At 48.3% G+C, this 26,472-nt stretch overlaps 1 protein-coding gene across 5 annotated transcripts in view; it reads right to left on the bottom strand.

Annotated features, from left to right (window-relative positions):
• The window catches only part of CCDC85A (coiled-coil domain containing 85A), a 49,146-nt gene extending 23,445 nt beyond the window's left edge, over positions 1-25,701 (bottom strand). For 4 of the 5 annotated variants that reach the window (XM_027901668.1, XM_027901669.1, XM_027901670.1 and 1 more), the window contains exons 1-2: positions 25,483-25,701; positions 21,967-22,882 (exon numbers count right to left, since the gene is read on the bottom strand). In XM_027901668.1, the coding sequence (XP_027757469.1) occupies positions 21,967-22,882; positions 25,483-25,701 (1,135 nt within the window). The remainder of the gene's footprint in view (positions 1-21,966; positions 22,883-25,482) is intronic. The other variant, XM_027901671.1, reaches the window with a different exon arrangement.
• Between the last annotated feature and the right edge of the window lie 771 nt (positions 25,702-26,472).

Raw genomic sequence — 26,472 nt, 5'->3', positions numbered from 1 at the left:
TCCCTGCTCCCCTGAACCACAATGGAGAAGTTAATCCAACTGAAGAGAAATCAGGGATGTTGGTACTCAAACACCCAGATTTTACAAGCCACCTTTCCCAACCGTGAGGTTGTTTCCCATCTGCCATTCATTTGCTGAGGCTCCTCTGTGGAAGGACCGCACAAAAATCGTGTTGATTTGAAACGTCACCGAGTCTGAGCTCAGTGAGCTCAGGCCACATTCAAACGTGGAATGGAAAGGTGTGGAATGCAAGATGAGTGTGACTGGAGTGCAGTTCCATGATGCCACTGCACACAAGCAGAGGCAGGATTGCTGGCCCCGGCACAGCTCCCTCTGTTTCACGGTAACAGGACAGGTTAATTACTTTTTCTCCCCAATAAAATTACTTTTATATCGCTTTTGCTTATTACATTAGAACAAACGATGCATGGACAATTTCCAACGTGATTCCTCTCTTCATGAGGACAAGCAATTAGCAGCTCCTCAGCCCTCTCTCAGCTTTCACTCTGGGTTCACTTGAAGGAACTCTCACTAAGGATCACAACAGATTGTACCCCAGCCTCGCTGCTCTCACTGCCTGACAATTTTGGAGGCTGAGAATTAATAAATAAGCACTCTCCTTACACTGCAAGTCCTTTAGATCTTCACATCATCCATCAGCAAAACGACTGACCCGAGCGCTCAGAGATGTGCCAACAAAAATCCCTGGAAGCCCAGGGACAGCAGTGAGGGTGGACATTTTGCCTCCCCAGCCTCAAAATGTTACTCCCCTCTCCCTGTCAAACACATCTCCCTTCTCTGACACGTTTATCAGCTGCATAAATATGCACATTGTTCGACCTCACCCTCAGAAGCATCGCTGTGCCCCTGGGGCAGACACTCACATGGTGTATTTTTGCAGCTGGAGGACCCAGGGAAGGGAAAGACGCTTTGGAAAAGGCAGCCGGGTCGAGGCCGCGTGAAGGAAGAGTGAAGATTTTGATTGGTTTAAGCAAAACAACATTTTCAAATAATAAAAAACCCCCACAAAAATAACATTCCAGTCAAGTTACAAAAGTGTAAAAAAAATCCATTTTCAGGACCTCCTTTCCATGCCTTTTCACTCTGAAGGCTTCATTTTGGTGCTGTTTTCCCAGGATAATCCAGCACAAGATGAGGCTGTACTTGGCCATCACTTCAAACTCTGATGTCCAGGGGCTTTCCAGGGGTATTTTCAGAGATTGTCCCCCACAACCTGCCCCTACCAGGCCTGTTTTGTCATAGGAGCAACTCATAACCCTTCCAAAAGCTCCTTCCAAAATGGGAACTGCCCACAATTACTCCTGGAGCCTCTTCCCACCTCCAGAGAGAAAATGTCTGGTTACTGAGTTCATTTCAAAGATTATTTGCTCCCTGATTGGCATTTTCCCTCCCTGGTGGCATTTGCTTTTCCAGGCTTCTCTTCCTGGCAGTGTCACAAATGAACAGTGAACACTGTGAGAGGAATGACCATGGCATGTGTGTTCTGGAATGACCCAGCCCCATCTCCCAGAGCCACGCTGGGAAGCTGCATGGGTAACATAATTCATCTGCAGGGGCTGAGGGACAATTTGGTCCTGATTTGTGGACTGGAATTCATCAGAGCTAAGCTTCCATCAGGTGGAGTTTGGCAGTTGGCAGGTATTATTGCACATCAAAGGCTGTGGAAGCCAAAGGGAGCAAGGGAGAGAGAGAGAGTTAACTGAGATCCATCACTCTTCTGGTTCTCAAATCTGTGACTCTGCTCCTTAAATCCAGACCTGCATTGAAGTCCCTCAGAAGTGCCTGAGCCTTACTCTTGCCCTGCAGCACGAGGTTGCTCATGGAAAAGGGGTCTATGTCCTGTGGCAGCAACAGGGAGAATCCAAATGAGCTGAGTAACTCAGGGGGTATTTACAGACACCTTCAATAAACAAGGAGCTCCCTGAAAATAGCCTGACAAGCACGTTTCAAAGCCCTTCACTGGAAGGGTGGTAAGCAGCAATTGTTACTTTCACAGGAGAGTCTACAGTGTGTTTAGAGCAGTGTCTGAAAGCAGCAGCTTCAACTCACACAGAACTCACGGCACCTCCTCGTCCCCCAGGGAAGGTCACAGTTACGAGACCCTAATAAATAAGTGCCACTAAAATAACTGGTACAAGGGGATCAGGAAATGAGGGCACTTCCAATGCAGGGAAGCAGCTGCTGATTCAGTGATTTGGGTGTCAGTCCCAGAGCCCAAACTGCAGGGGATGGAATGGCCAAACTCCCCAGCAGGACACCAGAGACCTCCCCCAGCAGAGTGTTTGAGTCAGGAACCCCCAGAGACAGGACCTGGAGATTATCCCCTCCACATTCCCCTGGCTGAGGTGTTCCTCTGAAAGGAAACTGCTGAAGGGAGATGTATCACTTGAGGTGAGATTAAAAATTCAGGGCAAGGAAGCTCAATGCAGAGTGTGTTTAAGAGACCCATTTATCCCATGCAGTTATATTGCTCCCTGAGCTTCCTTCTCTTTGCATGGAACTGTATTTAGAACTAATAGGATTGGGAATTATATTTAGAATTACACAGTCGACACTGTAGAGCTGTGTCCATCTTTTTAAAGTGCTCTCTAAACCAATTTTCCCAAAGATTTCTCAGCAATCTGAGCTCGATATGGATTTTCTTTTCTCCGTTTTGCAATTTGACAGATATTTGGATTTAAAAAAAAAAAAAAGCTTAAACAAAATGAAGCTTAAAAAAAGTACCTGCTCAAAACAACTGTTTGCCTAACAGTAGTTTTACAGCCATTTGTAAAATTAGTCTTCCAAACCACCACACGGAAATCCATGGGAAATCAGCGCCATGGTTGCTATTAGGAAGTAGTTATGAATTACTGCCTATCAAAGAAGTAAAATAAGCTGGTTTTTCCCTTTTTTTGCCAAGTTCTGCAGGTCAGATCCAAAACCCCCTTGCCAGTGAAGCTCCTCAGTGACTTTGATGACACCGCTTGCCCGTCCCTAATCTTGTCAACAAATTCTATCATATCCTTCAGAGAAAATCCTGCAGTTGTTTTAAGTATGTCTAATCCACCAGGACAAAGCTTTAATGAGTTTCTAAATTTGTATCTTAAGAAGTAAAATAAAATAAAATGAAATACTAAAAAAAAACCAACCCTCTGTGACCCAGAATCCACTGCAAAGCACCGCTCATCTCTCAGCGGCCTCTCCGGGCGCTCCCGCTCAGTGTAAAGCAGATTTATCCCACACCCATGGGCCAATAACCACAACACAGGGGACAGGATCTTGTGCTACACAGAGGGTTCCCTGCACGTTCCTCCAAAAACACCAAGGGGGCCCAGAGAACCCCCCGCCCAGGTTGCTGCAGGTGTGTGTGTGACAGCACGGCGCAGTTTGGGGGTGACACACACCAGCTGGAGGGAAAACAACTCAAATAATGCAGAGCAGAGCCTGGCAACAGCCAGACACCACTTCTGGATCCTCACCCTCCATCCCTCGGGTGGTTTAATAAAGGGCAGGATATTGAGCACCACAAAATGAAAGAGATAAAAGGCACAACGGCCCGAGTTTGTTTGCAGTTTGGCAGTTGTGTCATTTCGAAGGATGGAGCGGCTCTTTCCATGCAGACTTTATCAACCTGAGAGCAATACCGTCCTCCCCCATTATCTGGGCTTTATTACACCTGCAGCACGATGACAAATGGAAGCCAACACCCACCGTTCACCTGCTTCTACTCCAGAATTCAGATTCCTCCCCACGACCCTGTCTGTGCCCTGCAGGAAGCTGCAAGGCAAAAGCGTTAATTTAGTCCCTTCCAATTTGATTTTTCGTTTCAATCTATACCTTTCCACTTTGAGGTAAATAAAATAAAACCAGAGCTGCTAAGCAGCCAAGGGAGGGAAAGAGGAGCAGGTGAGTTCATGAGAAAAGGAAGGGAACACACACTGCAGGACACAAAGCACAAACCAGCAGAGTCTTCTCTGCTCCTCAGCTGGTTGAGGTGCTGCTCTCAAGGCCTGACCCACCTAAGCCCTGAAGGCATCAGAAAGGAGGGCCAAGATCACAGAGGGCACAGGGGAGGATGATGCAACGTGCAGTCACCACACCTTGTGACTCCTGCTGGTGACACAACGGTCCCTGCTGATGTTCAGACCTTGTCCCACCTGGAGCCAGGCAGAATCCCAGGAAATGCCGTGCCTTTTGTAAGAACAGACAAGGCACCTCCTCCTTCCTGGTCCTGTGGCTTCTGCCCTGCGTGACCCTGCTGGATGTGTCAGCAGCACTGCCTTTGTCTCATGTGCCCTTGTTCCCTGTCTCTCTCCTGACTGCTCACCACATTTTCCTCTAGAGTTCAGTGAGGTGTTATCTCTGCCCGTGCACCCTAAACAAAGTTGCTACTTGCAAATTCCCTTAATTCCAACCATCCAGTGGCACTAAAATAAGCTCCAGTTTCAGTGCTCACACACTCCAAACCACAGCACCCTCAGGGTGGGCTCACTGCCAGAGCAAGGCAACCCATGCACAGGAGCTGCTGCTGAAATGCAAATGCAGGCAGGCTCTTCACAGAGGGATCCCCTCCAAAAAAATCCCATCTCTGTGCCTTGAAGTCACCCATTAAAAATTAAGTAATAGAAACCATTGAGGGAGTAGGACTTAGTTACGAAATGAAGTTCAGTATGAAAGGGCAAGGACAGCCTTAAGTGCACAACTCCACTTCTGCAGTTACCATTTACGTATTTTCACTTTTTTCCCCGCCCCTTCTCCTCAGAGATTCAAAAGCCTTTTCCAATTGTCCCCCAGCAATTCAATCTTTTTCTTGTCCCCTAGAAAGAGATGACCAGAGATTCTCATCCTATTAGTAATGAAGCTTATACAAAACACACTCCTACGTATTTAGGTTGATTCAATACACCCACTGGTATCAAATTCTAGTGGAATTGGACTAATGTGTGATACTCAAGTAAGCTGATCTCGAATAAGTTTGTTTTCCCATGGAATGCACCTTGAGAGAGTTTGTTTTCCCAGGCATGACTCACTCATTAAGCAAACACCATCCACAGCGTGCTTTTGCTCCCAAAGACATTTGAATCTTTTGCTAAAAAAGTGACAGAAGGACAAATATTTGAGAGCTGCCCTGGGGAAAACCCTTGTTGGATCCCTCCTTTACCTGAGGTTCTCCTCCTCAAAGTCCTTCAGTTCTTCTTGTTCCGGCCCCTCCAGACACACGGCAGGAGCTGTGACACGTGCCGTGGGCTGGGAGCACGCCCAGGAAAACGAACAGGCTGAGTGGGAGGCTTTTCACCAGAGGAAAGAGTTAAACAGAGAGCTGCAGTGTCCCAGATACAACAGCAGCACCACTGCAACACCTGCACGGCCCCCTCCAGATGGCTGCTGGTGAGCAGCAGCATTTCACCCACTGCTGGGGCCTCCTCAGCACCCTGGCCTTCATCATTCCCAGGAAATACTGAACACCCTGCCAGCTCCTACTAAGCTTTAGTTGGAAGCCCTCAAGTAACAGAAGTGGAAATGAATGGTGTTAATGTTAAGCACAATAAAAAAACAACAGCTGATGAAAAGCCCCCTCAAAGCCAAACACAGCTTATTGTTGTTGCAGCTTTGCATGCAGGCTGCATCTCCTCCTAAAGCTCCAGCAAAGCCCAGAGACACACTGCTTATCAGGAAACCATCCGGCCAGAATTCCAACTCTGGATAAAAGGATCCCAGCTGAGTTCTCATTTCTAAAGCAGAGAACCTCTCAAGAGTGGTCAGCGTGGAACCCCAGAGCTGTACGGTCAGACCCAGAAAACTCCGGCCACAGCTCAATTCATCTCATTTGTAAAGCTGTGCTGCACCTGGTGACCAGATCCACTGTGCACAGCACAGCTTGAGCCAAGTCTCCACCATGAATTATAGACAATGCATTGGCTCAGCTCACCAAGTAAAATGGACTATTTTATTAAGCAGTAAAGCCAGGCTATGGAAGGAAGATGTAAAAGAAAAACTCATGCATCACTGGGATGGCCACTGTCCAAATCTTTGCAGCTTTTGGGAGAGCTGACATTATTTGATGTCATGTTTGAAATGCCTGGAGGATCTGTAAATGGAAGCCAAATCCCCCATCAGGCAGAAGTCCCTTGCATTGTGCCACCCTTAATTAGCTCTGGGGTTGGAATCTTGTCCCTTCGAATCTTACACTTCTATTTGGTGACTTGGATCACCCACACAAACTGTTTCCCATTCCCCAGGGCTGCAGGGACCTGGTACATGGACTCACATTCAGGAGGTCCTTCTCTAACAGGAGAAAAGGAAAAAGAAAGGAGTCAGGGATCATCTTCTTCCCTCCTCATTACAGTGTCCTGGCTTTTGGTAAAACTCTTTTAGGAAGAAACAAGACAAAGTGAAAGCACTAAGATGTATTAAGATGTATAAATAATTAACCCCCAAATCTCTGCTCTCCAGCTGCTCCTAAATCAGGTTTTAAACCAGCTCCTGTGTCAGACCCTCCTCTTATGGGAGACAGCAGTGAAGAAAGGGCTGTGGGAGAAGAACTGGCCTCAAGAAAAGCATCATCATTATTCCCTCTCTAAAACCTTAAACCTATTCAGTCTCCCTTGATTTCATCAAGATACTGCCGAGGCAAGGGAAAAGATTCCAAAAATAGTGTCAGCACCAGGACTACTTGCACTGCAACATATTCCTGGACACTTCCCTCCTGATCTATGCCTTGTGACAGGCCACGCAGAGCATCTCCAGGGCTCAGGAGCGGGCTGTGGCACTCAGCATCTGACACTGCAGCCTCCCCGAGTCCTGGGACATGTCCTGGAGTGATCCCGGTGCTCTGCAGGACACTGACCCTGGAGCACTGATCTCCCCCCTGTGACACCACCGTGTCCCAGCTCCTGCACACTCAGCACAGCCCAAAGCAGCCCTGACAGGAACTCTGAGTTCTGCTGTCCTGCAACCTCTCCTTTCCCTTCCAAACAGCTCCTGTTTATGTCTCCTACCAGAAAAACCCACCCTCAGCACATCCCAGTGCTTCCTGGCTTGCCCCCCCCTTCTTGGCTCTGGTACAACACCTTCAAAACTTGACACCAAACCTGCTTATTGTTTCAAGCGCTCACTGCATTAAGTGTAAGGAACACTGCCTACCAACTGTACCTTGCCCTTTTTTGCCGTCCCTCTGCCCTTCAGAGACTTTTCCCAGTGCTGCTGACACTGCCCACCACAGAACCTCTGGGACACAATCCCGCTTCGGTTTCTCTAAGGAAAAGAAAACGCAAGAAAAAGCCAAACCCCAAAAAATCAAATCAATTGCCTTACTCATCAGGCAAATACTGGGGGGTTCCTCCTGTACAAGAGTTTTATTTCTGTTCCTTCTGGATTCAAGCCAAGAATCCCACCTCACCGTGTGCAGGCTCAGAGGGTGCAGAGGGAATTCCACTTCACACTCAGGGAGATGGCCCAAGGTTGTTTGGGATTTCCAATCCAAACCAGACATTCATTCCTCAGTCACTCAGCCAGGGAAGGCTGGATTGAAGCACAGGGTGCATGGTGGGCACGGGACACAAAGGGCAGCAGATCCCCAGGGAGGCACCGAATCCCAGCTCTGCCCTGGGGTGACAGGAACTTTAGTGTCTCCTCTGTTATGCTTACACTTACAATGGGGTTCAGGATTACGCTGATTTCCCCCTGCTATTCATAACAATAATTAGCATTAGTAACAGTGAAAGGGTTGATTGTTTCTGCTGTAGGAAAGCAGGGAGTACACCACGGAGACACAAGAAACTGGAGCAGTATTTGCAAAATAAAGCAGTAAAGTATATTCTGCGGCTGCAGGACCCTTTTGGAGAGACACAAAGAGCCCCCAGAGGTTTGGCTGCTGGGGAAGGCAAATACAACTCTTTTTGACCTGAGATACATTTCTAAGAGATTTTTCCATAGCAGGAGTTTGATGACTTCACATTCCAGAAGTCAATAATCTGCAGTCACTGTTCTATGACTACCCCGAGCACAGTCCTTGAGAACAAACCCTTGTCTCCCACAACATCAACATCATCCACTTCTTATAATTTTTCCAAGGGGCAGAACTGAGATGCCAACAGCCCTTTAGGGAAACTGTCTCCTTCATATCCACACTTGTTCATCTGACAGTCCAGCCTGACATCAGGATGAGAGTCCAAACACGGACCGCTCTGATAAATCCAAGATGACAGATAACAAAACAGGAGATGTAGAAAGAAACACCACGATTGATTTTTAGCAAAGCAAATATTCCCTGGGTTGTTGCACTGCAGGGCCTGGTTCTGTAACACACATATGAGTTCTGAGCAGCTCCAAGGCACCACTGCTGCTCAGAGTGGGGGGCATTGCAGACACTTATTTACTTTACCATCCACGAAAGGCAAAGAAAAGAGACTTATATATTTTAAAATTCTCGAGCACTGAAGTTTCTGAAGATGGGCAGGGGAACATAAGGGAAACAGCTTTTCCAAGAGAGAAAAGAGGTCAGAGAAGGCAGTTTTTCCCCTGAAAGGGAAAGATCTCTTCTTGACATAGTCCTGGACCGTTTCCATCCCCCGCAGGCATTTTTGCTTATAATTAAATCTATTTTATCTTCCAAAAATATAACACTGAAGAGTGGCAGGGACAAGGGGCGAAGAGATGGTGGGAGATGAGAGATGGCTGTGATAAAGAGAATAAATGTTGTCGTAGTAGTAGCAGCAATTATAATAACGTAATTGCTACTAATGATGACAGTAATAAAAGCTGTGATGAGAGAACACTGTGCCTGTGTCAGATGAGCCCTCGTGCAGCCCCGGCCCTGCCCAGGAGCCTGAGGAAGGAGGGCACAAAACAATCACTCCCACAGCAAAGGGACCTCATCTCTGTGGGGCAAGAACCCACCGAGGGCCTGCAATGTGGCACCCAAGTCTTGTTGGCAGCAGCAGAAGCCCCAACACTCCGTGCCAGGGGGTGTGTGTGCTCCAGAGAACCCCCCAGCCCAGCCCTGCAGGTTTGCTGTGCCCCTGACACACCTGTCCACGTCCTGCCTGGACTCTCCTCCCGTCTCCCAGCGCTATTCCCGGCCCTGAGCGGCTTTTTCTCCCCAGAAGCGAAAGGGTCAAAGCGGACACAAGACTCAGAGCTGCAGATCCTCCTGGCTGAGCAAGTCCTGATGCGGGCATTTCTCCATGACTGGGCTCCCGGAGCCCGGGGTGCTGATGGAGCGCTGTCAGCTGGGATCAGCCCCGGCACTGCCGCGGGCACCACGGGCCGGGCACGGAGGGACGATTATAAACCAATCCCTGCACAGAATAAACCAGCAATTCCATAAGGAACCAGAACTAAGTGAGCTACAAACATCCTTTCCAGCACAAACTGATGCTACATTAGGTTGGTAAAACATCTCCTGGGGTAAAGCGGAGCGCTGTAAAACGCACAACTTTAAAATCTCCCCTAGTTTATTTTTGGGTTTATTTTAAATTATGTTTATCAATCACATAAGATTCCAGGGGGTACAAACAATGAATAATCCACTGGAAATTAATCCTGCAGGTTGGTGCTACGGTTTTAAAGGTAATAAATCACCAATCAGCAGCACGGGACCGCAGCATCTATTTCATGCACGAAGCAGCACTTCATCATGGTAAATTTAGCTGTGTCTCATTAAACTGACTGCAGGCTCTGGCCAGCCAGTAAAACCTCAATAGCTTTTCACATTATATTCCTCAGAGCTCGGGATAAATCAAAAAGTCTCAGTTTCGTGTGTCTGTGATCTTTAGAAAATGAATTAACCGTTGTGACTACGGGACGGCTCAGCGAGCGCACAGTTAGTCTGAGGAGCAGGATTTCAAGGCACATCTTCCCTCAGCCTCCCTGGCTCCACAACAATCATATTGGAGATTAAAAGGTCCATTTAGTGTCCGTGCAGCCAAGTGGGTTTGGTTTGTTCATTTGCAGGAGTGGGTTTGTTTGGGTCGGGGCTCTTCTCGAGTGGCAGTGAATTGCTCTGTACCGAGAGCAAAGCACAGTCACAGCACGGTGGCCACATCCTGCTCCTCCCCAAATCAATGGCAATATTCCTACAAGAGGATCTAACTGTGTGGGATCAATTCCTCATTCAAATCCATTCCTCCTCCCCACCAAAAACCAAATTAAAGCCATTTAAGCATTTGCCAAGTCCCTCTGTCCCTTCTTTACCAACCAGTGCCTTTCTCCTCTGTTAATGCTCTAAAGGATGTTCCACCTGTGGCCAACCGTGCCAAGGTTTGATCCCAACCACATCTGCTTCCTTCCCACACTGATCCTTCACACTTTAACTGGGGTGGGAGGCAGAGATTTAGGGGGAGAGTTATCTCTGCTCTTTCACTCAAGAGCTTTAAGGCCCAGAACGGTGCTGGGGTACTTTGATGACTGCACGGAGTGTGGCTGATTCACCCTCAGCACTCTGGGCTTACCATTCCACCGTGTCTGTCCCTGGGATGAACAGAGGCAATAAATGCAAACCAGCACAACCTCAGCCCAGGGTTGCACAGTCCTGGATTCTCTCTCCCCACAGCTTTAACCACCCCACTTCTCCACGAGTTCTATTCTGCCACAAATCAGTGAAATGCAATTCCTTAAGAGAAGAAAGCTCCACACCACACCCAAGATCACACAGGAATTGTGATTTTTAACCTCTCAGTGGCTAAAATCTGCATTTTCCAGGAGAACAGTGAGCAGTGTATCTCTTTAGCAGGCAAACACTGCCGGCCCTGCACTGTCACCAAAGCCGTGTCAGAAGGAAACAAAGAATGATTCCAATCTCCAGAGATGGAATCAGGCTGTGACAGAACAGCTCCGGTGCTCCTCACACCCTTTTGCAGGAGCAGGCAGAGCTGGTGCACTACAAGGACGGCTCTCAGACTGCCATCACACTCATTTACTGCAGAGAGCAGGTCTCATTTCCTGCCCTGCCTACAGTAATGGATTGGCAACACTTGTCATAATTCAATTTTCCCTCTTATTGTTGAATCCCGGGCAGCCTGTACATCTGAGCGTTGAGCTTGTTGGTACAGCTGCAGTGTAAGCTCTGCATCACCACACCGAGCACCTTCCTGCACTGCCCTGTCCCTCCAAAACAGCTTCAGAATTCCCCAAAAACAGCTTCCAAAACAGCCTGCAAGGAAGGGGCTGTACCTTACCATGAAGTCCCACAGCACCTTTGATTCAGGTAACATTTATCAGAATTTAGAGAATTTAGAATTTATCAGAATTTAGACAATTTAGACAATATCTCCATTTAGACAAATGGAGAGACTAAAGGTACTTAAGGTTATAGTTAGGAACGGTGCTGAGGCTAAAACTAAGCAGTACAAATTCCTCAATACAGCTTTCAAACCTTCTACCTCTGTAAGGCTATTTAGCCAAGTGACTTGATAATGATGAAACAACAAAAAAAAACCCCAGAACTCATGTTTGATGCAAAAATTGTTGGTTAACACGTAAGTTATAATATGGTGCCTTCTATCTATGTAACATCTAATTCAGTGATTCTCAAGCAATGCATGGCACTGCTTTGTAACTGAAGTGAATGCTCTGCCTTTAATTACTCTGATCTGATGATAGGTGTGCAGATGGATGGTCCTATCTGTGCAGCTGAGCGAACAATGTCTACTGGAATTACACGAGACAAGTGGCCCCTGAATTAGCTGCTGCCAGGTGTGGTCACATGGACACTGGTAACAGTCCAGCAATGCAGGCAAAAATAGACAGAACACGCCAGTTATTCTCCTCCTCTGCCTTTCCCAGCTCTTCACACTCAGAAAGGTTTCCAGCTTGCCCTCATTGTACACAGATGAACGTGCTGCCGTTTTCCATCCCTAGTGCATGCTGATGGCTCCAGCTTCCCATGGCTCAGGCAGGAGGAACAGCATCCCCTGGGAACTGTGCACTCCAGACTGAACACAAACACCACCCTGTGAGGGTTCTGGACACTGCATTAGAGGATGCCATGTCTACTGACTGTCAGTGATATCCCAAGAGCTCAGCTTCGAAATAAAACTGCTGGTTTGACCCTTTTAAAATACCTGGGAAGTCTTTCGATAAACTAGTTTATTTCTTTATACAACTATCACTCTTACTTACTTCTTCGAATTTCTAACTACTTGCTGCCCACTGTTCTTACTTGGGGTTTGGTTTAATTTCTTGACCTCCAGCCATTAAGAATTTACAATGACAGAAGCGTGACAAGCCCCGTGCCGGAGCTATAAAACCAGTGAAATGCATCAGGAATGCTTTTACAGCAGAAAATTACATGGCTCTCCAGAAAATTTTACAAGCCAAGATATTTAGACAAGAGCTACCTCAGAAGCAGCACCATATGCTGCTGCACTTCAGCCTGAAAGACAAAACGCCTGTAAAATGAAAAGCCATGAATTTTCTCCAATTTACTGGCCCGAGAAGTTAAAGATACGCACTTATTTCAAGTACCAAATAATCAGGGCAATCTAATTAGGAAGGAGCTAATTAAGAGACTAACAGGTTGCTACATCATGCTCAGGTCACACAGCCCGGTGTGTGCTCCAGTTTACAGTGACACCAGTACTGGCACAAGGCATTAAAAACAAGACATTAAAATAAAGCTTCCTCCGTAAAGCCATCACAGCTCTCCAGCTGGGGATTCATCACTTTATGTGCAAGGACACTTTTAAACCCCCCTGTAAATGCAAAGGGTACATGAACAGCTTCTAATAGGACTGCAGCACACACACAAAAGGGAATTAAAAATAGCTTTGTTTCCCACTGGCCCCCTTAGCACAATTCAGGAAGTTCAGGAAGGAAGGAGACATTGCCTTAAAAGTTGCTTTTGAGAGGAAACACATTGAAAATGTTTGTAGCGAGCTGGTTGTTCACAAAGGTGTTTTCTAGGCATGTGAGTAACTTCAGCCCCAGTTTTTAGACCACACTCAAAACAGACTAATCTAGGAATAAAGCTGTTAAAAAATTGGCACGATGCAGTGGAATAATCATCAGGAAAACCTCAGGAAACCTGCACGTAAGGTTTAGTAATTTGAGGCTGATGAATCCTGTCTTGTCATTTGTTTCGCTGTTCCCACTCAGGGTGATGATGACAATGTTTGCATTGTTGGCACACTGTTTTCAGAACTATTGACAAAAGCTGCAGGTAATACCCAGGCATTTACTGAGGGTCACAGCACAGCCACAGCTCCTCACACACCCCCAGGCCTCGCCTTCACAACCACATCTGTCCCGGCCATCGGGGCAGGGCTCCCGCCGTCAATCCACGTCCCACACGTTGATGTCATCCCAGATCTCCAGGGCCAGAACCACTGTGAGTTCTTCCATGGGCTGAAAAGCCCGAGCCCTCTGGTCAGAGCTGCTTCCTCTCCTCACAGTCACTCCAGGCCAGTCCCAAAGCCCCGGAGGCTCAAAGTGCACCGTTACAGCTGGAGCGAGGACAGGACTTGGTGTTGCTTTCCAGGGCAGCCAAGGGAGCAAAGAACAGCACCATCCTGCTCTCCTGCAGGGACCTCAGTGCCCACCCCTGACATCACACACTTGCCTTGGACCTTTCAGAAGCTCCCAGGGCTCAGTGAAGCTCAGCAAGAAGCTTCAAAGGTTTTGAGTGATAGACTGGGCCACGCTGCAAGGGCCATTTCCAGAAGATGCATAAATGGGTTTAGTCTGATGACCAACATGTTACTGATCTTCAGTGTTTCCCTCTGTCCAGAATTCAGCAGAACTTAGGCATGTCCGAGACACACAGGGCAGACACCACTGACCATTTACTGTGCTGGCTGTCACAGCTGATACATGCGGGACACAGGATCAGATGATTCCACTGCAGAGCGTGAGGGAGCCCCCTGAGCCACGAGGAGGCAGAGGATGCTCCAATCTCCCATCCTATGGGAACAGGCAGGAGCAAACTTGCCTGCAAGTCAAATCAAGCCTTGTCTGACCGACTAGCCCCAAAATCTCCCCCCTCCACACCTCTAACACCTGAGTACTACACCAAGGGGCAAAACCCCAGACCAGCGAGGCTCAGTGTTTGGAACTGAAATGCTCCTGGTTCCCTGGGAAACAGCACTTCCTAACAAACACAATACAAACACTTTCTGGATTTTTCTCATTCCAGGGAGTGGAAATCTACTTGTCATTTCATCTTCCCTTATAGATCTTTTCCCAAAAACTTCCAGAGCATTTTGTTCCCTGTGCTGTCCCCTGACTGCATCTTCACAGTCAATATCCTGTTTCCCCTGCAACAAGGACAATGAAAACCCAAAAATCTTACAGGCAGGATTAATATCTAACATCAGCTGACTGAAAGAGCCACGTGCCAAGTGCATCCCTACCAAGCACAGAGCAGACACAGCCAAGGTGTGCAACATTTAAACTACAGAGCTTTCCACAGAGGTAAATTCAACAGCTATTTTGTTCTCAACACCAACAGAAATTCTCAGTCAAACATTCTTCTCTAATCCTTCAAATATCCATTTTCCAAACTGCTACTGGAATCAACTGTTGGGTTTGGTAGTTAAAAAGTAAAATAAAGTAAAAACACCATCAAGCAAGAGAGGTGGAATAGGAATTGTTGCCCAGGAAAATGACTCTTGGTTTCAGTGCCTGAAGGACACGTTTCCAGGGGCAGGTGATGAGCCTGGACTTGTCCTGTAAGAACAATAATTACATTTTGCTGAATCTGGGTTGTTGTAGAGTTATCAGGAGCGTGGGACAAGCACATCCTATTGTGCTACATCTCTTTCTGGACTTCCCCAACCATCTTTTCAGTACTCCAGGGCTCTGCAACTGGATGTACTCGCAGTTCTGGGATCAGTACAAGGAGTCAGCGCTGTCCACCCCATTCGGGACAAACCCAGGATGATGAAGTGACTCGACAGGATCAAACCATGACATCCACGCTTCCAAGAGTCTGCTCAGTCACTCCCATGCTGCCAGGCAATCCAGCAGTCCATTTTTACCAGGCTCAATGCAACATTCCAGTACACCCAGAAGTGACAAAATCACCCCATTTTATTCCATTCACGGAGAAGGTAAAACACACAAATCCCAGTGGCTTCATGCTGAAAGTAGGATTTACTTTAACAAAAGCTCAGGATGCTTTTGTCCTCCTAGCTGTCCACAACATTTGCACGTGCTATGGTTGCAAGTGGTGAAAATGAAGCATTCAGCATTATGGAGTGGGGTGCAGACCAGGTGATCCGACAACAGGACTAAATCAAAAGGTCATTTACAGAGGAGACAGATTCTGGTACCTTCTGCTGTTCAGTTAAGACTGAAGAGCCTTTGGTCTTGGTGCTTGGAGAGCTGGTTAGGAAAAAAAACATTGTTGGAATACTTTGTTGTCATGTTTCCTTCATGGGTTTAGTGACACCGCAAAAACCTCACATTCAAAAAACTTAACTCCGGGTCACAAAAAATTCCCAAAGGGACCCAAGCAAACCAGAGGAGTGCCAGTGACTTCATTCAGAGCCCTGCAGGGGCACAGATAGTTAAGCATCTGTCTGGGCACCCCATGTCAGTGTGACCAGGGGTGACGAGCTCGAACACTTCGGGGGAGCTGAGTGAACGTTCAGGTTGTACCTCCCAGCACTGATATCTGTGTTTGGTGTGCTCATCTGCCTTCAGGGCAATGTGCTTTGCTTTCTCACAACCCAGCACTATTTTTAGAGACCCCTCTTAATGTGCTCGGTAATGGTTTCAGACCACAGAAGCTGTCAGATGGATCCTGGCCCTCCCTGAGGTCTGTTCGGTGTGAGACAAAAGCAGGCTCAGGCACCAGGAGGGGATGTGGGGCAGCAATCAATGCCTTGCTCCAGGCTTGTCTGCACTGGGCTTACTGGGAGCTCCAGAGTGAAGAATCAGCCTTGTACCCTTTGTGAAAAATACAGGGTTTTTTATCTAATGCCAGTCACAGGTATGTGTTTGACAGCAAGGGCTGAGCATTTCACAACCCACAGGAACTCAGAGAGGCAGTGAGAGACACCCAGGGAGCTTTGAGGTCAACCATTTGAAGGAGCTCTCTCAGTACTGATCACATTAGAGCTGTTTAATATTACAGGCATAAACACTCTGGGATAATTTGTGTAACCTTGAGGAGAAATGGAGACCTTCAGAGGACATTCAACAGCGTTGTTTGCCACGTGGCTCGCCGGGCTTTTCCGGCTATGACACGTCTTTTACTCTTGACAGTGCTTGAACACTGTGTTTGATTAGTCTAAATAAGCCCTTAAATTATTGCATGGACTTTCACAAATCAGTGAAGTTCACACAAACCATGCAAATAAAAACTGAAGGGTAGAGGAAACGTGTTCTTGCTGAAGCACATGGGTGCAAAGCTGCTGCTTTCTTCCTCCCCCCGTGAATGTTACAGAGACAATGCAAATATGCCAGCAATTTTCCGGCAGAACTGACAAGTAGAACTAAGACTATTTGTTATTCAGAGCCTTCACACAACTGTTCATCTTTTGAGACAGCCCAGCTCAAGACAGCAGCTTTCCCGTTCACAATCAATAAATTTGCACACCCCTTCCTGCTGTGTCCCAAATGCTCAGGGACACGTCTCACATCACAATCCTGACTCTTCCCTGTGCCTTCAGAATTAAAAGCGCTTAAAAAAAAAACATTTACAAACCCACTCGACGTGCACAGACTGGTATCATTGCTGTTTACTCTTTTAAGACAACTTTCCTGCATGTCCTTTGCCCCCCATGGTACGCTTTTTAATTCATTTCCTCTGAAACACTTGATTGTCCTGCTTCCTGCATTAAGCCAAATTCCAGGCTCAGTGTTTCAGTCCCACTGATTCTCCTCCCAGAGACCACCTTTTAACCAGTCAAGATGCACAAGAGACAAGATTTATATGAAGATTCTGCCTCGGTGATAATTCTCCCTGCCCCCTCAGTAACTATATATCTGTACACACGACAGTATGACCCAAGACAAGCTGTGCCTTGGTTTACTAATTAAGACATGACTTACTAGCTCAGAAGCCAATGAATTTTCACTGCCAGAGTCATTTTCTTGTGTACACAAAGCTTTATTATAGCTCACTAAATACCCTATAATTTGGAATGCCTCGCTGTCCTTTGCTCCTGTCAACATCCACGAACTCTGTGCGTGAGGAGCGGCACAAAATTTGAACCCCACACTCCACTGCCTGCTCTTCCCTTGCTATTAACCAGTTCAGCTCCCATCTCTGCACAGCCTGCAACCATTCTCCATTGACAACTTCATAATAAAATAGAAAATCTAAAAACAAAAAAAATCCCATGAACAGACAGCACTGAAGAGACAGGACACTTCGATGGACAGGCAATACTCACTGCAAGGCTGAATTTCTTAACCAAGCAGCACTTACCCCAAGTTATTATAATAGTCTGACTCTGCATTAGAAGTGCCAGAGTTCAGAGGAGTTGACAGTTTAATCACTGATACTTCCAAACCCATAATTTGCCATTATCAAATCACAACGGTGTAACTCCACAGTCAGGAGGAGCACTGTTCCACGAGGCCCTCAGTGGGGTTAGAGGCACTGCCTCAGCAGGGGCTCACACAAGGCTTTAAGGTGAACACTCGCCATTCTGGCACTAAGGAGAATAAAATAACATCCCAATCTGCCCACATATTTCAGGCAGACGACAGTAGCCATGCAAACTCCCGATAAGCTCTCTGAGGTAACAGCAAATGGCTTATAGCTCTTGGCCCAACCGCCATGAAAAATAAATAAGCGTCTATTGTCTCCTAACAGACCAAAACAAACGCCCACTCACCGCTCAGAAAACACGTCGTTTCTTAAAAGCCTTGCCATGAGATAAACAAAACACAATCAAAATCGGGGCATGGCTGCAGCCCAGGGGTGGCACTAAAGCCTGGGGGTGGGAACCAGCCTCCCAGGTCTGAAGGGAGCTCCTGAGTGGGCTCTGTGAACTGAGCTCCCCAAAAAATCCCTGGCAGACACTCTGTAGTCAGCACCAATTCCCTTCCCTCAGGGACTGACAGGGACCTTGTTCTCACACACATGGGACACTGCTGGCACTGATCTACATTTTCAACTTGGTAAATTCCTCCTCGGGAACGACTGCAACATGTTCTAGTCCCATACATATTCACATCTCATGCCCCAGTTCTCTCAAAGCTGTGGAAGAGCTAAAACCAATTTACAAGTTTGGCATAAAACCTACAGAATTCAGGTTGAAGACTTGATAGACGTAAATGTTTAGAGCTCCAACTTAAAAAGTTAAATATCTGAAATAAACAGTGGGTTCCTTTGTACTGGCAAAGGGAAAACTCAGTGGATCCTGTAGCCTTTGCTTACGCTCCCAAGAGTCAGAAATGCTGCTCAGGCTCCCAGGGGTGCAGTGGTGGGTGCCACCAGGAAAGTCTAATCACACACAGACTGATGCACAGGGAAATTATCTCCGGTTCAACTTAAAGAAACACAACTGAGCAAACCTACATCAAAAGATCCCCCTCTCTGGCCAGCAGACGCTGCTTCCACGAGAGGATATCAGTTACCTCAGGAACACACTGTTGTGAGGTTTTTCTCTCTGAAGTCATCCTGCACTTCCCTCTCTTCACTCAGGGCAGTATTTTCTCGTTTTATTTTTCCTTCTAAGAAGCGCATTTACAACAGAAAGTGTCCAGAGTTTAGGCTGAGTCTCTATTCAGCCTCCAAGCACCTTTGCTCAAGGAGAGGTGATGTTGCATTTGTGCTGTGAGAGCCCTCACACCTCCAGCGGTATGAGAGGTGTTAGTCAGCAGTTTTACTTCTCTTCATTAACAGCCTCAGCAGGAAGCAAGAAGCACATGTGAAACCCTTTGGATGCTTTTCCTTTCACACAAAAGTCAAAGCTCAGAGTAAAACAAAGGACTTCTTAAAATAGAAAGTGGAGAATAAATTGCTTACACTAAAAAAGCAGCAGTAGGATTGCAAATGCTGAAAGCAGATCAATTTATACAGAGGCACTTACACCCCAAATATCTGTCAAATTGTCACGTATTCTTCCAGGTTGCATTAAAATTCTCTTCAAAATGTTTTTACTGCTGGCACTTTCCCTTCTAATTTCAGCAATCTTTCTATCCCAAACATCTCTGTTCTCATTACCCAGAGTGTTTAGGTGTGATTACAGCAAAAGATCATTACCATGTTTTATTTGGTTAAGGCTTTAAAAATGAAACACAGGTGTTTTCAATTAACAGACATCAAATTTAGCTCTCCCATCCCATTTTCTGTCACTCCAAAGGCTGAGGACACCTATCTGAGAAAAATACGTAGGAGAACCACGAAGCAGGATTTTTTTAAAGCCTTATAAATCTTATAAATGAAAGCTGACATGTCATACAAGAAAAAAATACCAAGATCAAACGTTTGAGCATAGAAAATGAGCAGAATTATGAAAGGCAGCGTTATCACCTCATCCCTCATCCCTTCAGCGGTGCCTGCGGACCAAAGGCTGAGGTAACTTCCCGCACACCTCGTGACAGCTTAAAACATGCATGAGGCCCGATGATTAATGCATGAGCACATCCTGCAGTCCGCACATCCTGCTCCTCGTGGCGCTGACACGGCTTTGGCGGAGCTGGAGAGCTGGCCAGAACCCTGCAAACACCCGAATCCGCTCCCCACACCTGCGGGTACTGTCCAGGCTCTGGCAGGGAACACAGCACTGCCCTGCGGCACCAAGAGAGGCCAGCCCAGGCCAAGGGACACGGCACAGGCCTGTCCTGAGCCTGGAAAGTCTGGCTGCAGAGTTAAAATGTATTATTTTGTCCTTGCTGTTTGTCACTCAGGGTCACCGACACTTCGCTCCTGCTGCTCACACAACACTCCTCGGGTACCACAGTGAGACTGGAAGTGCCCTGCAAACTCATCACACAGGTGGGCAGTCAAACATCTCCTAGCTAGATACGCTCCAAATTTTAAAACAAACTAAGGGCCAAGGTGGTACTGAATACTAACTACACGATTTTGGGATAAGAATCCAAAATGTGGTCCTTTCATATTTCTCATCAGAGTTGAGGGCCGCGTTCCCAGGCCATTTTCTGACTCAGGTTGTCACAATTCCCCATTCCTCACCACAGAAGATCAGGATTTTCATGCCCTATACTCAGCTGGCAGGTTCAGGCAGACACAGAACATGCAAATTAAGATTTACACATTGCACAGCAATAGCAAGTGCTAATGGCCAGCACTTTGACCACTTCCACTGTACCTGCTCCCACAAAAAAAACCCCAAACACCCAGACGGATTCAGCCTTGCCGTGAAGACCAAGTATTTCCCAGAAGCTGAAAGGCTCTTCCTCACAGCAGAACTGTCAAGAGCTTTACCACTGACCAAGGTCAGACAAATGTCAGAATTAAACCTCAAGTTTGCATCAGATTATATAAATATGGAAGGAGAGAGGTCTGACAAGGTACTGGTGAGAGGAGTTGTCAAACCCAAGAGGACTTGCTGTAAAAGTGGTTATATAAAGTGTAGGACAGGCAGAGCTGTGATTAAAGTCAATAAACAGTCTCCCAAAGCAGCAGCTGCCCTCTCCAGCACCTTGTGGCCTGAGTCCAAACTGTAGACAGATGAAATATGCTGCACAAAGGATGCCAGTCAGCCCAGGATTAAAGTAACAACTGCCCTCGCTGCACTGTTGGCAACACGGCTCTTGACAAGGTACTTGGACACCAGAAAAATCCCAAAACCCACCGTGCTGGCAGCAGAAAAACCGTATCTTCACCTGGGTGTGAGCTTGAAAAATACAGACTTAAAACCTTAGATCACCTTTCTGCTGGATCAGGGATGGACTGATGAACGTTGTGGGTGCAGGAAACCAGGCACTGTGAGGGAGTCTGGTTGTACACACTTCGTGCTCACAGTGAGGTCAGTTTTAAACAGAAAATGGAGAAAGAATACAGCATTGAATGGAAGCTGTGCCAGGCCAACTGCAGCAACTGCTGTGCTACACATCGTCACACGCTTGTCACACACTCACCTTAATAACGGTTTCCAAATCAGAGGGGTCTCCACACTTACCACTTCGGGACTGGGAGAAGAGTTTTCCACTAGGACACTAAGTTCCTTCATGGAAACATCTCAAAGCACATGGAGGAAACAAAAGGAGCAGGCTACAGAAATTCTGCTAAGTCCATGAAGAGCTGTTTCTACAGCAGAGGATGCTTGAACTTTGTAACCGTTTGACTTTCAGAATAACAAAATGCTTACAGTGTGACTATCCTAAGAATAGAAATTAACCCCAATCAGTGAGGATACACGGCTCTTAAAAGCTTGGCACGTTTACAGGAAAACTTTCTAAAAGGCAGCAATAACAACAGCAAAGAAACCCCTTCGGATCTTCCTTAATTTTTAATTTGTTATAGTTAAAAATATGCAAACTCCAGGCTTTGAGAAGCTGTAGGAGCTATCAGATTCATTTCTATTGACCCTGCTCTTCACCTGGGGTCTTCTCCAAAGCTTATGCAAAAGGACATAAGAAGCCTTCAATCAATAGAGAGGAAATGTTAAAATCTTTAAAGCTAGAGGAAGGTGGAGAGGAAACTGGAGACATTCGGCTCCACTCTGCTGACTCAGACACAGGCAGGACAAGGAACATAATGCAATTCCTCCCTGATGCAAACAGAAACCCACCTGGGGACAAACAGTTTACATCTATCAGCCACAGAGCAGGGTCGGGGCCAGGAGCTGCTCCTTGGTATCTTGCACCAGCACTCAAAATGCACTTTTCCCCTACTTTTTTAATCTACCCAACACGTGCTGGATGGACAAACAGCACTACTCCAATGAAATCACTTGCTAAAGGAACAGTGCTGACACCAGACCCGTTACCTTCCGTTTCACATCAATGAAATGAAACAATTAATCACTCCTTCTCCTGAAACAGCACTGCAACTACCTTAGGAATTTTCAAAGAGAGCTTTCACTGGAAGCATTGACCCACCATTCATTCCGTTGTAAATACTCCTGTGGTGAGGGGACAGGTCCTCTGTCACTTGTCTCCTGAGGGTCCCTTCCCTGCTGCCTCCGCTGAGGTGTTTGAGGTGCTCGGGGCTGCCTCCATAGTGCTGTTTGAGGTGCTCTGGGCTGGTGCCCCTCACCTTGTGCAGGTGCTCTGTACTCCCACTCGGCGTGTGCTTCTGGAGGTGCTCTGGGCTGCCACCGCTGTGCTTTTGGTGCTCGGGGCTGCCACCAGGCCTCTGCTTTTGAAAGTGTTCAGGGCTACTACTCAAAACGTGCTTTGGGATAGTTTCTGGGCTGCTGCTGCTGTGCTTTTGTTGGTCGGGGACTTTGACGATGGTTTTGTGGTGCTCGGGGCTCGGCCCTTTCAGGTGGTGGTCGGGACTGCCGGAGCCGCGGGGCTTCTGCAGGTGCTCCGGGCTGATACTCCTGTGCTTCTGGTGCTCGGGGCTTCCTTCCCCCCGAGCCTTCTGCAGGTGCTCTGGGCTGGTGCTGGGGTGGTGTTTGTGGTGGTCTGGGCTGTCCGTGCTGCCCGTGCTGGAGGTGCTGCTGCCGTCCCCGACGTCTCTGATGTAGGCGCTCGTCGCTGTCAGCTGGCACAGGCTGATCTGGCTGTCGATGGAGCTGCGGCTCCCGGCTCCGCCACCCTTCTCCTCGTCCAGCAGCACACACAGCTCCTTCAGCTCCAGGTTCTCCTTAACCACCTCCTCCTGTCTCACCTCCAGTTCCTTCAGCTTCTGCAGGTATAAGGCCACCTCCTTGTGCATCACACTGGCGCTGTACCTGCCCAGCCGCTGCCACTCCCGAGACACCTTCTTGCCCTTCTGCCGGTCATCGTCCAGGAAGCAGCACAGGTCCCTCAGCTCCTGGTTATCCTCTTGCAGCTTCTGGTTGATATCCTTCAAGAGAAAGATGATCATGGCAGAGAAGGGTCTAAAGGAATTGGTGTTACACAACCACCCTTACACAAGCCACAAAATCGTATTTAGGCACTCAAGTGAGGCACAAATAACTGCACGTGTAGATCTGGCACACTGTAACAGCACAGTGCTTCAAACAGAGCTGCTGTCCAGCCAAAGCTGACTTGGAGCTGCTTTGAGGTGTTCAAAGACTAACTTCTGACACAGCATAAAAGTTCCAGGTGCTTAATTAATTTTCACACTGAATATCAGAGTAATTTAGCTCCCAACCTGGGCAAAGATCACAAGTGCTCTCCTGATGATCTCGCTCCCCTGAGAAATAGTCACCTGAATAAAACTGCAAGGTACATCAGAACTTGTACTCTCACTTAAATAATTAATTATTAACATCTAGACTCCCTATTCCCAAAGCATAGTCACATATAAAGATGAACATTTTAGAGATTTTTAAAAAATAAAAGGGGGTTGTTCGCTATTGTTCCAGATTTGCATTAAAAACCCTTGTCAGACATCACTTAATCGGGATTGCTTCAACTACTCTGAAATTAAATAATCTGCTTCAATAGATTTTTCACTCCTAATAAAATGCAGTACATGATTCCATGCCCTTCTCTGAGTGAGGAACAGTCTGTAGCAAATGCTCTGAAGTAAAAACGTTCAGGGTGTTACGATAGCAGAAGAATGCCAAAGAAAACATTTGCAGTATTTTATCCTCCTAGTTTGGACTTGTGACCACGTTTCTCTTTCCCCCGACTCCATATTCATTCCTTCTTATGTATGACAGCACAAATAGAGATTAGCCACAATTGTTTAAGGGTTGGCCTTATGGAAACACCATTTTAGCACTGTTCCCCAAGAAAGGGAAGTGTCTGTAACCCCACTGGACTTGGATGCACGAATGCCAGGGTTTGTCTGATCTGTGCCTCAGAGCAACTCTGAACTCAACCGATTTCAACCTGTATTTGACAACAAAAAAAAAAAGGTTACAAGGTGTCCTTAAAAATCTCTGCTGGTGAGAGATGTTTGAAGTGATCCCACGGTGGAATAAAAGAGTTGTGGAAGTGCAGAATTCCTGAGCCAGAAGGCAGCCTTCCAGCTGGGCATTCTGACTCAGGGACCTGGTATCTCACAGAGAACAAAGCAGGGAGATGTGCAGACACCGGCACAGGGCTCACAACCTCCTTCTCTCAGATCCTGTCCAAAAGTTCCAGATGGGGCATCTGAACAAAAGGAGGAAGTTAACCATGACTTAAGGAGTTCAGAACTGAGAGGGGAATGTGTCACTCCTTCCTACACATCTTGGTGTGTTTGGTCAGTTATCTGGAGGATGCAGAAATCCATATGATGTCACAGCACCGGGAGAAAGATGCTATTGTTGTAATTGAACATACATTTGAAACCTAAGCTTCATTCTTCCTAAATACTATCATGGATGGGTCTTTTTAACCCCCAGACACCATGTATGGTCAAAAAGAGGGAAGGGACACACGCTCCCATTCTGTGCAGAACACAAACATTTGGGAGACAGGAAGAGTCTTCCCCCACAAGCTGTTTCCTTTATGCCACACTATGATCAAGGACACTTCCTCAGTAATTCCATCATTTAAAGCCATTCTACAAGTGAAGAATTCTCTTTTAATGCACTTCCATGCAGTAATTCAAAAGCCTACACTTCATCTGTCTCTCCTCTCCTTCCCTCCAATCTCATTGAAAGAATTTCCTGAAAACAATGTCCCTTCTCAAAGCAACCAGACAGAAGATGTTCCGTGGTCCTGCCTGCTTTAAGGTAACTTTCTAGGTCTGTAATACACAAGCAAGGTAATTCTCTGGAAGCAGTCACACTATCTTCCCAATCCTCAGAAGTGGGAAGGAAACATTAGGGGCTAAGTCTCTCACCCAACCAAAGAGTGAAATTTAGAGGGGATAAGCCATTACAGACTCGGTCTGACTTGTAATGTGCAGCCTGCACAAGGATACAATTGAAAATGGTTGGTCAGAGATGCATTATCAGACGGTCAGAGATGCATTATCAGATGCCTTTTTCAGACAACAAGCTAGGGGCTGTTTCTGATCACCCCAAAACCGAGCCCAAAGGTTTGCCATCACCTGCCATACCCTGCCCTGCATCCTGGAAATGACCAGCTCCCTCCAGCAGCCTGCCTGCCTGACAGACCAGGGCAGCTGAAAACAGGGACAGAAACCCTTCTGAACATCTACAGCTCTGCACACCCTGATTTCTTGTGCACTTCAGGCAGGATCATTGAACTCCACACCAGTGGAGTCTAACACAGAGGTGACCAGACTTTAGTGTCTCTACCAACCCAAAGAACACCGGAGCAGAGCACTCCCCAGCTGCGCTGCACATCCTGCCGAATAGCTGCTCATCTCTTGGCCGGACACCCGATTTTTAAGCAGCATCAAAGGCTATTCACTCCAGCCCTCGTCTACTTTTCCTGCGGTTCTCGGGGGCGGCTCCTCCCGGACCGTCCACCTGACGAGAACCGCTCCCGGCGGGACGGGCGGGGGCCGCGGAGATGCCGCACAAACTTCAGGGTCCCACCCTGCCCGCCCCGCTCTACCTTCAAGCCGCGGATCTCGCCGAGGTGGAGCTGGAGGCGGCGGTTCACCTCGCGGATGAGGTTGCTGTGGTCCAGCATCGCGCTCATCTTCTCGGCCTCGGCGCGGCGGAGGCTGCGGATCAGCTCCTCCTTGCTCCACTTGAGCAGCTCCTCGTCCGACACCTTGGACAAGTCCTCGGCCGGCGCCGACCCGCAACTTTCCGCCGCCACTTTGGCCATAGTGGCAGCGCGGGGACAGCCGCGGAGCCTCCCCGCGCTGCCGGGGCCGCCCCTCCGCCGCCGCCGGGGCAAAGGGCGAGCCCGGAGCCCGCGGGTGCCCCCGGCTCCAGCGCGGGGCCGGGGCTCACGGGGGAGACCGCTCCTGGCCCCGCGCAGCGGATCCGGGAAAACAGGAGGAAGACGAGGAGGAAAGGGTGTGGAGGAAGCCGGGTCGCAGTCTGGGGAGCAAACTTCCCCCGTCGAGAAGGAAAAGAAGCAGAAAGAACCCCCGAGACAAAGGATCGCCGAGACAAGCGCGGCTCTTTCAACAGGTCAGCGCGGGCTGGAGCGGCCGGTGGCGGCGGCGGCGGTGCCGGGGATGCGGCGGCGGGGATGCGGCGCGGGCTGTCAGCGAGCTGCGGGCGGCAGTGCGGGCTGCGGGGAGCGGGTGCCGCTCGCCATGGCGGCAGGAGCGGCAGGAGCGGGAGGGCTGGGAGCGGCTCGGGCGCTGCGGGCGGCAGTGCCGGGCGCGGGGCCGCTCGCGGCTTTTCAGCGGGGCCGCGCCACGTGCGGGGGGGCGGCGCGGGCGCGGGCGCGGGCGGACCGCGGGCTCCACCTGCCGCCCGCCGCCCGCCAGCGCCGCGGGGCCGCCCCGGCGGGGCACACCTGCGGGACGCCGCGGCACCCGCACACCCCGCACGGGGAGCCGATCGGCCACCGGCCCGCACCGCGGCATCCAGGGACGGCGCAGCCGCCCGCGGATCGGCGCGATGCCCCGCCGGGCCGGCTCTC

This window comes from Empidonax traillii, unplaced genomic scaffold (assembly GCF_003031625.1).
Source record: "Empidonax traillii isolate 1590-97213 ecotype Southwest subspecies unplaced genomic scaffold, ASM303162v1 scaffold804:size347002, whole genome shotgun sequence".
Taxonomy (NCBI): Eukaryota; Metazoa; Chordata; class Aves; order Passeriformes; family Tyrannidae; genus Empidonax; species Empidonax traillii.
Note: the sequence above shows the minus strand (reverse complement) of the source record. Positions and strands in the feature narration are given on the sequence as shown.